The sequence below is a fragment of the Lutjanus erythropterus genome, chromosome 6 (assembly GCF_056507025.1).
Source record: "Lutjanus erythropterus isolate fLutEry1 chromosome 6, fLutEry1.hap2, whole genome shotgun sequence".
Taxonomy (NCBI): domain Eukaryota; kingdom Metazoa; phylum Chordata; class Actinopteri; order Lutjaniformes; family Lutjanidae; genus Lutjanus; species Lutjanus erythropterus.
Window position 1 is genome coordinate 16,326,097 of NC_139322.1, and position 13,863 is coordinate 16,339,959.

General features: G+C 39.8%; 1 protein-coding gene across 5 annotated transcripts in view; it reads left to right on the top strand.

Moving 5' to 3' along the window:
- The window catches only part of LOC146325091 (dedicator of cytokinesis protein 3-like), an 80,225-nt gene that overhangs the window by 38,619 nt on the left and 27,743 nt on the right, over positions 1-13,863 (top strand). For all 5 annotated transcript variants that reach the window (XM_084720890.1, XM_084720891.1, XM_084720892.1 and 2 more), the window contains exons 14-26: positions 170-295; positions 5,896-6,020; positions 6,161-6,323; positions 6,471-6,577; positions 8,232-8,403; positions 8,488-8,585; positions 9,024-9,107; positions 9,209-9,309; positions 10,235-10,316; positions 10,680-10,850; positions 11,478-11,670; positions 11,793-11,920; positions 12,835-12,981. In XM_084720890.1, the coding sequence (XP_084577016.1) occupies positions 170-295; positions 5,896-6,020; positions 6,161-6,323; positions 6,471-6,577; positions 8,232-8,403; positions 8,488-8,585; positions 9,024-9,107; positions 9,209-9,309; positions 10,235-10,316; positions 10,680-10,850; positions 11,478-11,670; positions 11,793-11,920; positions 12,835-12,981 (1,697 nt within the window). The remainder of the gene's footprint in view (positions 1-169; positions 296-5,895; positions 6,021-6,160; positions 6,324-6,470; positions 6,578-8,231; positions 8,404-8,487; positions 8,586-9,023; positions 9,108-9,208; positions 9,310-10,234; positions 10,317-10,679; positions 10,851-11,477; positions 11,671-11,792; positions 11,921-12,834; positions 12,982-13,863) is intronic.

The window sequence follows — 13,863 nt, forward strand, 5'->3', positions numbered from 1 at the left end:
CCCTCTGTCCCTCCCTTCTCCCGTCTCCCTTCCTCTTCGTCTTCGTCCATTTGCTTTCCTTTCCTTCAATTTCACTTTCCTCCCACGACCCCACACTTCTACATCTGCCCTTTGCCCCCCATTCACACACACACATTCATATGCCCACCCCCCCCTCTTCTGCCTCCAGGCCTCATCATTTCCCTGCAGCTGCTGCGGGGTGAGCTGGAGCAGATCAGACGGGAGAACCAGGCTGTGTTCAACAGGGCCCTGGCACTCACACGCAAACTGGGTTTCCCAGATGTCATCCTGCCAGGTAAGGAGGCAGAGAGCAGTGGGCGGTAATGGGGACAGAGAGGTGCAGGGAGGAGGTGGAGACCAGAGGCCAGATGGCTTTGAGCAATGAATAGAGCAGAAGGTCACAGATCAGAGTACAGAGGATGCAGATGAAGGAGCAGAGGGTCGGGGCAAGACGGATGTAAGAAGAGCTAAGAGGAGGGTTAAAGAGTCAACAGAAGAATCAGGGGAAAGTAGCATTAGAACGATGTAGAGGAGAACAAAGTGGGCTGTGGTGATGAGGAAATCGTTATTTACAAGTTGGTTTCACAGCATGTGCGGTATCTGTATTTTGCAGTGATGGAAAGTAACTAAGTACGTTTACTCAAGCAGTGTACTTAAAGGTACGGTATGTAAGATTTATGGAGATCTATTTGCAGATTTTGGCAGAAATGTAATATAATATTCATAGGTATGTTTTCATGAGTGTATAATCACACCAAAATAAGAATTATCGTGTTTTATTACCTTAGAATGAGCTATTTATATCAATAGAGGGCGTGGGTCCTCTTCCATGGAGGTCACCATGTTGCACCGATATGTTTCTACAGTAGCCCAGACTGGACAAACCGAACATTAGCTCTAGATCTGCCCTTTTGTGTGCTTTCACAGCCATTGCAGTCTTTCCTGCACACTTGTAAGGAAAGAGTGACGTAAAGTGTTTGCAATGTCCAAGCTCACTACTAAAGGTTACACGCTGGTAATAATTTTGAGTGGGGGTGGAAGAAAAAAAAATATTATGTAAGCATCATCTTAAGTATTGTCAGTCTTTTTATTATGATTCCTGAATTGATTTTTCAATATATCTAAATAACAAACACAGTCTGTTAGCTTTGTGATAACACATAATGGGAATTACCATTAATGCGCTAATGGAAATTAGCCTTGCGATTTCAGTAATATTATCTGAACAAATGGATCTATTTGACCTCACAAGTTTGCATAAAACTACACATGTGCTCAGACTTTAAGGCGTATATTTCTTCAACACTCCACACTGACCTGCTACAGCAACCTCAAAGGGTCAAAACTCATACAGCCACCACTTGATCACATTAATTTATATCTTAATATATATTCATTGATCACTACTTGATGAACAGGAATATATAAATGTAGCAGATTATTTCAAAAAGTATTTTATGAAGCTTAGCTGTGATGCAGCTGACATAAAACTCAGAGAGACTGACAGATGTGTGATGTGCATTCTTTTTGGAAATATGAATCATAGTATACAGTCTTTAGAAGTGTGTGATTCAACTTCTTCCCATTGTCTAGTTTTAGAAAAGGAAACAAAAATTGCAATAAAGTGTAATATTGCTGTGCTTGTAATACTTAAGAATCGCAATCAGGCAGCCAAGTATCATCCTAGCCCTGATTTTGAGGTATTTTACTGAAGTATTTTCATTTGATTCAATTTTATATTTATAAACCACTAGACCAGAGAAGAAATGTAGCTCTTATTGCACTGTATTAAGTAGGTTATTTGTTTATTTTTAACAGGAGTGCATGTCTTATAAATGCCTATTTTGGTTGAAAAAGAAAAAACTGACAGAAAGGTGAGACAATTACATACCTGTCTTCGACTTCAGCACCATGGACAGCACCACAGATTCATCAGTACACAGCACAGTTAAACTACTGATATTTCAGAGACATGGTCGGGGCCGCAGATTCTAACTTAAACAACAACAACAACAAAAAAAAACCTCAGTCAGATAAAGGATCAACCTCACTAGAAGAAAAAGAGGAAAGCATACTTTATTAATCCCTCTTGGGGAAATTAAATTTATTTCACTCTGTTGTTATTTTGACCCACACAGGCCTGAAATACAAACACATGCACAAACAGGACCAATACACATGCATCAAAGTATGGAGAGATGTCAGATTGAGGCCGCTGCCACACAGTCAGGTGCCCTGAGCTGTTAGGGGGTGGTTGCTTTGCTCAAGGGCACCTCGGCTGTGGCCAGGAGGTGAACTGGCAGCTCTCCAGCCTCAGTCCACACTTCATGCTGTTGTCTGTGCTGGACTTGAACCGGACATCCTCCGATTCCCAAGCCAAGTCCCTACGGACTGAGCCACTGCTGCTCCAAATTAATCATCTCATGACCCTCGAGATTTATCGTGTGACCTTTTCAAGGGGCTCGACCCTTAGGTTGGGAACACTAACAACCTAACTGTATATAAAGTAGTTAAAAATAGACACACACAGACTTGCTACAACAGTAAAATGCCACTTACATTTTCATAATACTGATGTATCACTATTAACAATCTAATTATGTAACAATAATATAATACTCACACACTGATACTTTAAGTACATGTAGCTGATGGTACTTCTGTACTTTTGCTTAAGTAACTCCTTGTTTGCAGGACTTTTGCTTGTAATTGAGTTCTTTTAAATTGTTGCCCCAGTTCCTCCACCCTCAGCATCAAATATTCAGGGAAGAAAAAGAAAAGAAAAAAGACAAATAAATATACACGTATATATTTATAAAGAATATAATAAAGCTATGTAAAAAAGGTAAATAAATAAAAAAATATATATAACACTGTATATTAAGACCTCCCAGGAATCGCATAAAAGTGTCCCATATTTCTCTAAATTTATTCAATTTCCCTCAGACCACATAGGTTAATTTCTCCAAAGTCAAAGCAGGAAGCCATTTCCCATAACCACACTTTTCCATCTACACATGATCACTCTCCCTGCCTGAGGCAGGCACATATTGATCAGGGAAGTGATCAGGATAAATACCTAATATACAGAGTTTTGCCTCAAGATGATCTCTGTAGCTGCTATACGTGCGACCGAATTAACTATGTTTTCAAAGAGCACCTGGATTTTTTGGCTTTCACACATACATTGCAGCAGAGTAAAAACAGTATCACTGCATTTGGTTCAGCTGTCAGGAATGTTAGGATTATACTGATTCTGGTAGTTTAGAGTAGCCATTTATATCATATCAGTTTCAACAGTCAACTCTGTTTACAGAACTGTGATTGGCCAGACTAGACGCTCTAAAGGCTGAAAGCAGAGCCAAGAGGAGGATCAGAAGTTTTCTCTCAGACCTCTTGAATTACATTAAGCCTAGGACTTTTTCCCAATAGCACCAAAAATAAACTGCCTACTGCAGCTTTTAAGTCCACCTCCAGTCATGTCTTAAACAATATAAGATGTTCTGCAAGAAATAATTAATTGTGTCTGATATGATGTTTTGCAAAATAAGTTAAAATACCTTGTAAGAATGACTTAAATATAGCTCTACACCTCGTCTTCATTAAGTATTCAAGGTTCTATGAATATGCAAATAGTTCCAGCCCTCTCCACACCCCCAGCCCCCACCTCTACCCGTAAGTAGCTGCACCTGGCTTCTCCTCTGTTATGCTAGCTAATCACAGTAACTAGCTACATCTGGTTTCTCCTGTTGGTTGGGCATCGCCACTAATGATATGTTTAGCGCCACAACCTTGATTAACAGGATTGGTTCCTTATGTTTATGATGTCAGCCTGACTGAATCCGTTTTTTGAGACTACGCAGTTTCAAAGCAAGAAATGCTCCGGCATGGTGTTTACTGCTTATTTGGCTTGTGATATGTCCTGTAACACATGAAAAACACCCCATGGACATGTCAACAAGGTTGTGATTTTCACTGGAGGAGGTCTTTATAGATAAAGACATAAATAAATGAGGGATCTGAGAACTTCTTTCACCACTGGTGTTTTGGAGACACTCAGTCCATCACTCTGTTTGCAAGAGATCGGCATTTAGGTCAGATGCTGAGGAAATTATGAAGAGCAGAGGTCTTCAAAGATAACTTAAAGAAGGAGACAAAAGGAGAGGTGTGTGTTTATTTCGGTATATTTCATCAGATAGCGCTGCTCTGCTTTGTGTCTACTGAGAATGTATCATCGTCTCCTCTCTGCACCTCTCTTCTCCTCTCCTGTCTCCTCTCCTCTTGTCTCCTTTCTCCTCTATTCTCCTCTCCTTTCCAGCTCCTTTCCAGTTAGCCTGAAATACCTCCCAATATCAACCCTGTGACTCATCCGTCCCCAAGGAAATGACTTGGATATAAATAACTATAATCTGATTTTATAAATAACTGCAATATCTTCCTGCACTGTTGCCACTGATATTTATTCCATTAAACACTGACCTCACAAAAGGTGCTGAGCCAGTCATGAGCTACAGTGTATAACAACTCAGCGGGGTCATTTCTCATTGACAAGAACAATGATGTGTGGTGCACATCTTAGTCCATACAGCAGCTTAATTCATGTTGACCGCTCGCAGTTTGTCTGCGGAGCAGAGGCTGACGTGTACATTATAACTTATTAACATTGTCGAGGCAGGGGACGTGTTTGTTATCATAGTCTGGGAATTTCTCAGATGTCTTTGTCTTCTTGTTGAGGGTAACTTTGAACCTGGAGCCAGAGAGGCTGAGACGGTGCTGTAGGGCGATGATTTTGCTCATGACGTCCTAGCTGGTGTGTCAAGGTTAAAGGAGTGCTCCGCTGATTTAGCGTTACAGGAAACAAAGACAAATCAGTAGAAAAAGAGTTATATGCTTTTTCTTCCTTGTCAAAAACATTACCCACAATGCAACTCGACTGCTGACAGTTCTGTTGGAGATTTGTGTATGTTATGCTAGTAGCTGCTAATGTAGGTCTGGTAACCTCATGTCCACATCATGGATGTATAAAGAGACCTAGATAGGGGGTCTTACTTACAGGAGCCAATTCATCCCAGTGGCCACTTGCAGTATTGCAACAGAACCAGAGACCAGCATTATAAATGAGACATCTGTAAAAAGGACTCCCTAAAAACCTTGTATTTCACCAGAATGGGACTAGTTTTGCAGGATTTATTACTGACCATCTCAGCTCTGAGTACACAAATAAATTACGATGTTGGTTTAATGCATGTCAAGAATACAGGTATACAGAATATAATATTCATGTTTTCCCATAATTTATATATTCGGTCTCATTTACCTTTGTAAATGGAAATTGATAGTCTGTTTTGTGGGCTCGTTTGAGCGATTGTTAATGCACGATACTAACATACATTGACATCAGAATACAAGCCCCCCTTCCTGGGTAGATATTTGTTGTTGAACATCATTTAGTCCATCAAAATGTCACTATATTTCAGCACTGTGTGGTTGTGAATATTTCCAGTATAACGTTAGGATAGTCAATTTATCAACAGTCAGGTAAAACTTTATGTTATACCGCTACTCACTCCATGTACACTGTAAGAATATGAGGAGCATGTTGAAATACTCTATTAACCACTAAGCAGCGCATCTCGATAGTTAGCACACATTAGAACACTGGTCTTCTGTGTTCTTGCTCTATGGTCCGCACAATGCAGAAGATCTGGACAGCCTCATGTGCCACTGATCAGCTGTCATATATATGAATAGGGTCCCACATCGAACGCTGTCTTCAGTTCTCCTTAACACATCCATGGCCGTTTCTACATTTTTTATGCAGCAGTTCTCCACAAGACTTGTAAACTGACAGTGAATTCCACTGTAATTAAATGTTCTCCTGTTTAATTGTTCTAGGTGACACACGCAATGACCTGTATCTGACCCTGGAGCGGGGGGAGTTTGAGAGGGGAGGCAAGAGCGTCCAGAAGAACATCGAAGTCACACTCTATGTACTCTACGCCGACGGGGACACACTCAAAGTATGACACATACATATGTGCACGGGTTATAATGCACCATATCATTAATACATGAGTCATGATGAGTGTAACCCTCCACCCATACATCCACACACTAATTTGATATGTCACTAACAGTATCGTGCTTCGTTTCTTCTCAGGATTGCATCAGTTTGGGCAGTGGGGAGCCCAACACCAGTGAATATCGCTCTTTTGTCCTGTACCACAACAACAGCCCTCGCTGGAGCGAGATGGTCAAGCTACCAATTCCCATAGATCGTTTCAGGGGGTCCCACCTACGCTTCGAGTTCAGACACTGCTCCAGTGAGTCAGTAATGCAGCCCAGTGGCAGTCGTCCCTCAGTACATGGGCTTATTAGGACAGATTGGATCACACAGGCACTGAGTTATACAAGTACGGTTTGTGCTGTCTAGATGCTGCATGGTGATATTATGATGTGCTTCCTTTCAGCTAAAGACAAAGGAGAGAAAAAACTGTTTGGTTTTGCCTTCACTCCTCTGATGAGAGAAGATGGAACCACACTGTCAGATGAAAGCCATGAGCTGTATGTGTACAAGGTATGCAAAGGTTTAAAAGACATTTTGGATGTATATAAAAACAGTGCATAATGATTGTAATAATGATTGTGGTCATATAAAAACAAAAGTGAAGTGAAAGACACTCTTTGGTGTCTCTTTAACTTTGACCTTTGTGTCTTAAGCTTTTAAATTAAAAGCTGAGTGCATTAAATCGGCCTCAGCTGTGGTGGGTGTTTTTGTGTTGGTGGGGCGTCTTGCTCTGGCAGCTCGCTGTAGGTCTTTATTGTATTTTCTCAGTGGTGGACCCTGGGTCATAGTCTGCTCTGAAACCTGTAATGAAATGCACCATCCATTTTCCCTAAAACATGTACAGTAGCTCCTCTGTGATAGTTGAGCAGCCTTGGATGACTGATCTGACCCCACCATTTAAAGTGCTTTGTCCGTAGGCTAGTGTCGGCCTTTTCTAGCCTGTGACCCACATTTGTAAGCCCTAAAATTCAAGAATGACCACAGCAGTTAGAGAGGTGCGTCACAGAAAGTCATTTTCAGATTTTCACAGGGTTGTAAATAATAAGCCTTCAGTATGCAAGTCCAGTTGCCTTTCATTTAGCAAGTCTAGATATGATTGAATTTATAATGTGCTGTATTTAAAACCTAATTATTGAACTACTATCAATACATCAATTTTATAAACCTCCTATGACCCCAAACTCTTGGAGATATACAGTAGTAGATCCCTGTCAGACAGGCTTACACTTTAGCATGCTTGCATTTGGTATTCTGATCAACACAACTTGTTAGCATTCTAAGGTTTCACCCTTACAATAACATTTTTGCAAGATAGCACAAAAATGTTGCTCTAGCAAACAATAATAGTATGCTAAGAAGCCAGAAAGCTGGATCCCTGTCAGATATGCTTAGACTGCTGCTCCGATTAATGCAAATTGTTGTCATCATGCTAAGGTATCATCCTTAGAGTAACATTTTTGCATGGTAGCTCAAAACATATTGCATGAGCAAGCAAGATTAGTATAAAGCCAGAGTGTAAAATCTCTGTCAGACATTTTTGTCTTGCTAGCATTTTGTATTCTGATCAACTTAACTTTCTGTTATCATGCTAAAGTGTCATCCTTACAATAACATAGCACAAAAAATCTTGCATTAGCAATTATCATTAGTATGCTATGAATCCAGAGAGTGATATCCCTGTCAAGCATGCTAATATTTTTAGCATGCTAGTGTTATGTATTCTGATCAATGCGACTTGTTGTTAGCATTCTAAAGTATCCCTCATTTTTGCATTGTAGCACAAAAAATGTTGCATTAGCAAGCAACATTTGGAAGCTAAGAAGCCAGAATATATCCCTATCAGACATGCTATCATTTGTAGCATGCTAGCATTTTGAATTTTGATGTATGCAACTTGTTAGCATACTTAAGTATTACAATCATTTAACAATCAAATAACATTGTGTGTTAGCACACAAGTTGTTGCATTACCAAGGAGCATTAGTATGCTATAAAGCTAGAAAGCTACTCAAAATATTATGCTAATATGCTAAAAGGGTGCTTTTTTCATCAGTCAGCAAAAGGACAGGAACCATCTCCAGTCACTGGCTGCCCCTTTATTCACAGATAGAAGAGCCCATCAAATATCTCTAAACCTTAATGACCCTCTGTGTCCACCCTCCAGTGTGATGAAAATGCCACCTTCAGTAACCAGGGCCTGTACCTGAGTCTGCCCTGCTGTAAAGAGGACTTCAACAGCTGCCCCAACCTGCCGGCCAACCTGCCCTTCCAGAGAAGCCCCAAAGAAACCTTCTGGGTCTCCACGATACTCTGCTCCACCAAACTCACACAAAATGGTAACTGAACATCTGACTTGCTCTTATTCGTGTATTTTCCCCTCATATTCAGTTTGATTCAGTTCGACTCTGTTCTGTTTTCAGTGGATCTTCTGGCTCTTCTGAACTGGAAGGCCCATCCAGACAGGGTGCTGGACATCCTCGGTCGATTACGTCAGATTAGTGGAGAGGAGATTGTCAAGGTCACTGTCATCACATTATATATCTATTCATCTATTTATTTATAAATAATACTTAGCTTCTGTGTATCCGTATATGTACAAAATATTTAGCATCAAGACCAATAAAATTCCCTCTCAACGTATTTAGGTTGAGAAAGAAATTACAATTTCAGTTTTATAAGATAAAAACTGTGACAAAAAAAGTGTCATTTTATTGACTATAGGTGATATTATAGTATTTTTGTTATATATTGATTGATCAGATTAAACCTTTAGAGCTTTATCTTCTTTTATTGATTTTATCTTCACAATGCATGTTGACATTTCTAAGTATTCATAAATAATTGAAGTAAAACATCTGCTACTGTTTTGGATGAAGGGGCTACCCTTTGTTTCTATTTTAGTCGCCAGCAGAGCCTTTAATGTGCTGAGTGTTGTTCCTTTTTCTCCTCTACACAGTTCTTGCGAGATGTCCTGGATACGCTCTTCTGTCTTTTAGATGACAACACTGATAAATACGGGCCGCTGGTTTTCCAGTCACTGGTAGGAAAATCAAAGGAGCTCATCAGTATACTATTATGAGATTTATATTGTCCGGAAGCAAAGGAAATAAGTGTAACGTCCACATGTGTACGTGTGTTCAGGTGTTCATCATTAACCTGCTCAGGGACAGCCGTTTCTACCACTTCAGACCCGTCATGGACTCCTACATCCAGAACCATTTTGCTGGAGCTTTGGCATACAAGTAAAACAATATTTACTTCCTTCTTTTTACTGAATGTTTTCAAAGCAAACATAAAAATCGGGACTTAGACACCTCTCATGTTACTGTGCCCCACATACTTGGAATTTTGCGTCAAAAACACTTTCAGATTCATTATTCATTCTTCTTCATTAATACCACATAGAATATCCAGTTCCAATTAATTGCTCATTTCACTGATTATAATTCTTATTGTTTTTAATTTTTAATTGCTTGTATTGTTTATTTTTTTTGTTTATGCAACTTTTACCTTTTATCATAGTTAGTTTGACCTTATTTTAGCCGTCACTCATTTTTGAGAACTGGGACAAAAACGTACTTTCAAGGGGTTTTGATTTATGCTCTTCAATTACGCTGGAAAAATATATCTTAAAGGATCAAACTGTTGGCCATTAAACCTTTTATCGGGCCAGCTTCCTAGTGTTTTAATAGTGTTTCATAGTGTTTTTGATTTTTTATTAAATTACAGAGTTGACAAATTGTTAGTTTTAGATATTGAAGGCCTTAAACACATTTTTAAATTGTTTGAAGTTGTGGATTATTGTCTGGGATGAGGGTGTTTCCTGGCACAGAGCAAGTTTACAAATTTAAAAATTTGAAGCAAACCAAAATATTTCATAAAAAAAACAAATATTTCATACACATATATTTTCACCAAAAATCTGAATTAAAGTGCTGATACTAATAGTTTTTAAAGTTTTTATTATTTGTCCCAGTTCTCCAGGATGGATGCCACATATTCTTCCTTTTTTTATTCTTCTTCATTTAGATTCCATCTTCTCTTATTGTATGTTTATTCCTCTGCACCATTGTACATTAAGGTTCTCCCTCAATTTGTTTCTGGGGTTTTAAATAAAAGATGAATTTAATGATGATGATATTTACACTCAAATTTTCAAACCCACAGAGAGCTGATTCGATGTCTGAAGTGGTACATGGACCGCTCGGCTGAGGTCGTCCGGCAGGACCACATCCAGGAAGCCATGAGGGTAAAGTATCACACACACGTCCTCACTGGTCTGTCCTGGCTCATCCCGCTGGGATTAATTAGTAAGATGCGGGGAAACAGTCAAACAGAAGGGTTGATGAAGAGTAATGAGACGCCATTTAAGTGAGTTAGAGAAAGAAGTTAAAAAAAATCTCTGCCGATCCCGATGAGCGCAAAGTGAGACGTTTCCTTTCCTGATGAGATCATGTGAAGAGATATTCTGTTATGAGAGCTGAAAATTGGAAACATTTCTTTTATGTATTGATTTTCTCTGGATGATCAACCACAAACCAAGCCAGTGCTCAGTGCTTATTCATTGTTAGAGAGTTGATAGCTGACCGCACGTCTCCGTCTGCTTCCTCAGGCTCTGGAGTACCTGTTCAAGTTCATCGTCCAGTCTCGTATCCTGTACTCGAGAGCCACCTGTGGGATGGAGGAGGAGCAGTTCAGAGCGAGCATCCAGGAGCTCTTCCAGTCCATCCGCTTTGTCCTGAGTCTGGACAGCCGCAGCTCGGAGAACCTGGTGTTCACGCAGGTCAGACAGCTCACACCTCATGATCAGCATTTTCACAGTGTGTCTTATTTTATCTTTGTCATTATTTTCTCTTTTATTCATCCTCTTAGTTTGCATTCATGATTCATTGATTAATTTCTGTTTGTTAACTTGTTTTTCTCATTTTATTCTTGTTACTTTTTTCACTTTTTCATTCTGTCATGCTTCAATCCTTCACCCCCGCCCCTTGTTGCCCCCTCCTTGGCTTGCTCTTGGACAGTTTAGGGGTGTGATCAGCTGCATGCCTTTCTGTGGTCATGCTGTGGGGCTGTCATCCATCTCAGTAAGTCACAGCGCCCCCCTGTGTTGGTTCTACAATACAGCGGAGGCTGTGCGTCTACCAGCCTGCAGAAACAAGATAATGTATTCTTAAGTAACTGATATGCAGTCAAAGCTTTAGACTTGGGTGTAGTGCAGATTATTATTATTATTATTATTAGGGCCTGAAAAGGGAGATACTGATATCATGGCTGTGGAAAGAGATATATTCTTCTAGAAGATAAATAGCAGGCTTTACTTTGGGCTATTCTGTTTTCTTAGAAGTGGTATTTTAGTGATGTTTTTATACATGTAAGTGTAGCTTCTTTTGTCCTTTGTTTCTCCCTGCAGGCAGCTCTGTTGAACAGTTTTCCTGATATCTTTGATGAGCTGCTGCAGATGTTCACTGTTCAGGAGGTCGCTGAATATGTCAGGGGCACCCTGGGGAGCATGCCGAGCACAGTGGACATCGGTCAGTCCATGGACGTGGTCAAACTGCAGTCCATCGCTCGCACAGTCGAGAGCCGCCTCTTCTTCTTCCCTGGTGAGACAAATGTGAAGCTTTATGCAAAGTGTTTTCTTTCCCAGAACAACCATATGTGTCTAAGCCTAATGTGCATACAGAGCTTTTCAGTTTTATCCTCTTCTTTCTCTCTCTTCCCTCAGAGTCTCGCAGTATTCTGCTGCCGGTGGTGCTGCATCACATCCACCTGCATCTGCGCCAGCAGAGGGAGCTGCTCATCTGTTCTGGGATCCTAAGCAGCATCTTTTCCATAATTAAAACTAGCTCCATGGTAAAGTACCATATGCATACAAGATATAGATGAAATCCCAAGTAACTATGAAAAAAGTTAAATTGAATTAATAAATACAATATAAAATTCCCTTTTAAGTGTGGAATATGCAGGATTTTTCAGTTTCTGTTTGTAAACTTGATTAATAATTGATTGAAATAAATACTCATACTTTGGTTTGTTAAAGCATCAAGAACACAGCAAAAATAATGACAAAATAAGAAACTGCAGGCAAAGGGCATGTGGTCTCTGCAGAGACAGACACCACCACACACTCAGTGGGTCATTAGTAATGATTTACTATCAAAACGGCCATTTCTTTGCTAAAAAATGTTTTAAAAATTTGTCTGGAGCTGCAAAGTATCTATTTTCCTTTGAGACTTTTCCCTTTTTTCAGATTTGGCATTCATGCCTAGCCTTGGGAGACTGAAGACAAGCCACCAGCAAAATTTAGAGGCGAAGGCACTGAGCTGTAGACGTAGGCTATGACGCACATTTTAGCTGAAAAAATATTAAAACTTTTATTTATATTTGGGGACCAGGTTACACATTTTTATAGTTGGAGAATGTAATAATCACTTTAGGCCTGCAGCAATGTTAAGTGAATATTAAAATATTTCTAAAATAACTGTGTTCATTTCCATATAATTTTTTTTGGCAAAGCCACAGGGAGCCTCATGAGAGGGGCAAAAGAGCCGCATGCGAGTTCAGGCCTGCAGGTCGCTGACTCTCGATTTAGAGGGATTATTTTTATATAAGTACATTGTCTTTTTGGGAAAACCCTGCATAGTATACTTTTAAAACATATGGATTCTTGGTAATGCAACTGCAGATTGTTTGCACAAACACGTGTCTGAGTGTTTAAGCAGCATTTTTGACTCTCTGCTTTCTTCCTCTTGCTCTCTGTGTCTCAGGAGTCTTCTGTTCAGGAGGAAGTGGAGATGATGGTGGAGAGCCTTCTGGACGTGCTGCTGCAGACTCTGCTGTCCATCATGAGCAAGTCTCACTCTGTGGAGACGTCCAGAGGACAACGCTGTCCCCAGTGCACTGCCGAGATAACAGTAAGCTACTACTCAATGTAGAATGTGCTTCTGCCGACCCCCAAGGGGATACCGTGACAGTTTAGTTTAGTTTAGTTTAGTGTAGTTTAGTTTAGTTTAGTTTAGTGCCCATTCAGCATTATGGCAGGTTCATAAAGACAACTGTCATTTAAAACACTAAATTATTTTACTGCTAATATTACAATTTATTTTAAAAGAGATTAAAGATTTCAAGTAGGCCGAAATGTGGAATTACGCTAAGCTAAAATCTTCATCTCATATAACAAATCTGATATTTAAAATTGATTGTCATTTGGGAGTCTACACATTTTATTTCGATTTGTGATCTCCTCTATATGCCAGTTCAACATTTTGGGATGTTCAGGTTATTTAACAGTGTCACGTGTATAAAGATGAAGTACCAGCAGGGGACGGTAATGACGGGGGCAAAGGACAAATGTTGTATAAAGGGCGAGACAGTCTGTGTAGCGAGGAGACGATTCCTGTGTTGATTGTTTTAAGTAGTATTTATTTTTAAAGCGACTACAAGGAGTTTTTGACTGGTTATAAAACAGTCTCATTTTATTGCTGATGCCTCTATATGACATACATAAGTTAATGAGACCATCCGCGAGAAGACTGGCTTATGTATTCAGTTATAAGTCACAGTGCGTGGTACGATAGCCAGTTAAAATGAAGCAGGGGGAGATTTTTCTTTAGATATTTTAATGGTATATTCTGTGATTATTACGGTGGAAACACTACTTCTTTTGTCCACAGGGGGCCTCTACAACCAAAAAGATTTCCTTGGAGTAGCTTTGAAGTAGTTTTCCTAAACCTACTCAAACTGTGATCGTCACCTGAAATGTTTCTCCACAAGTTTTATTTTGAAAGTTTAACTAG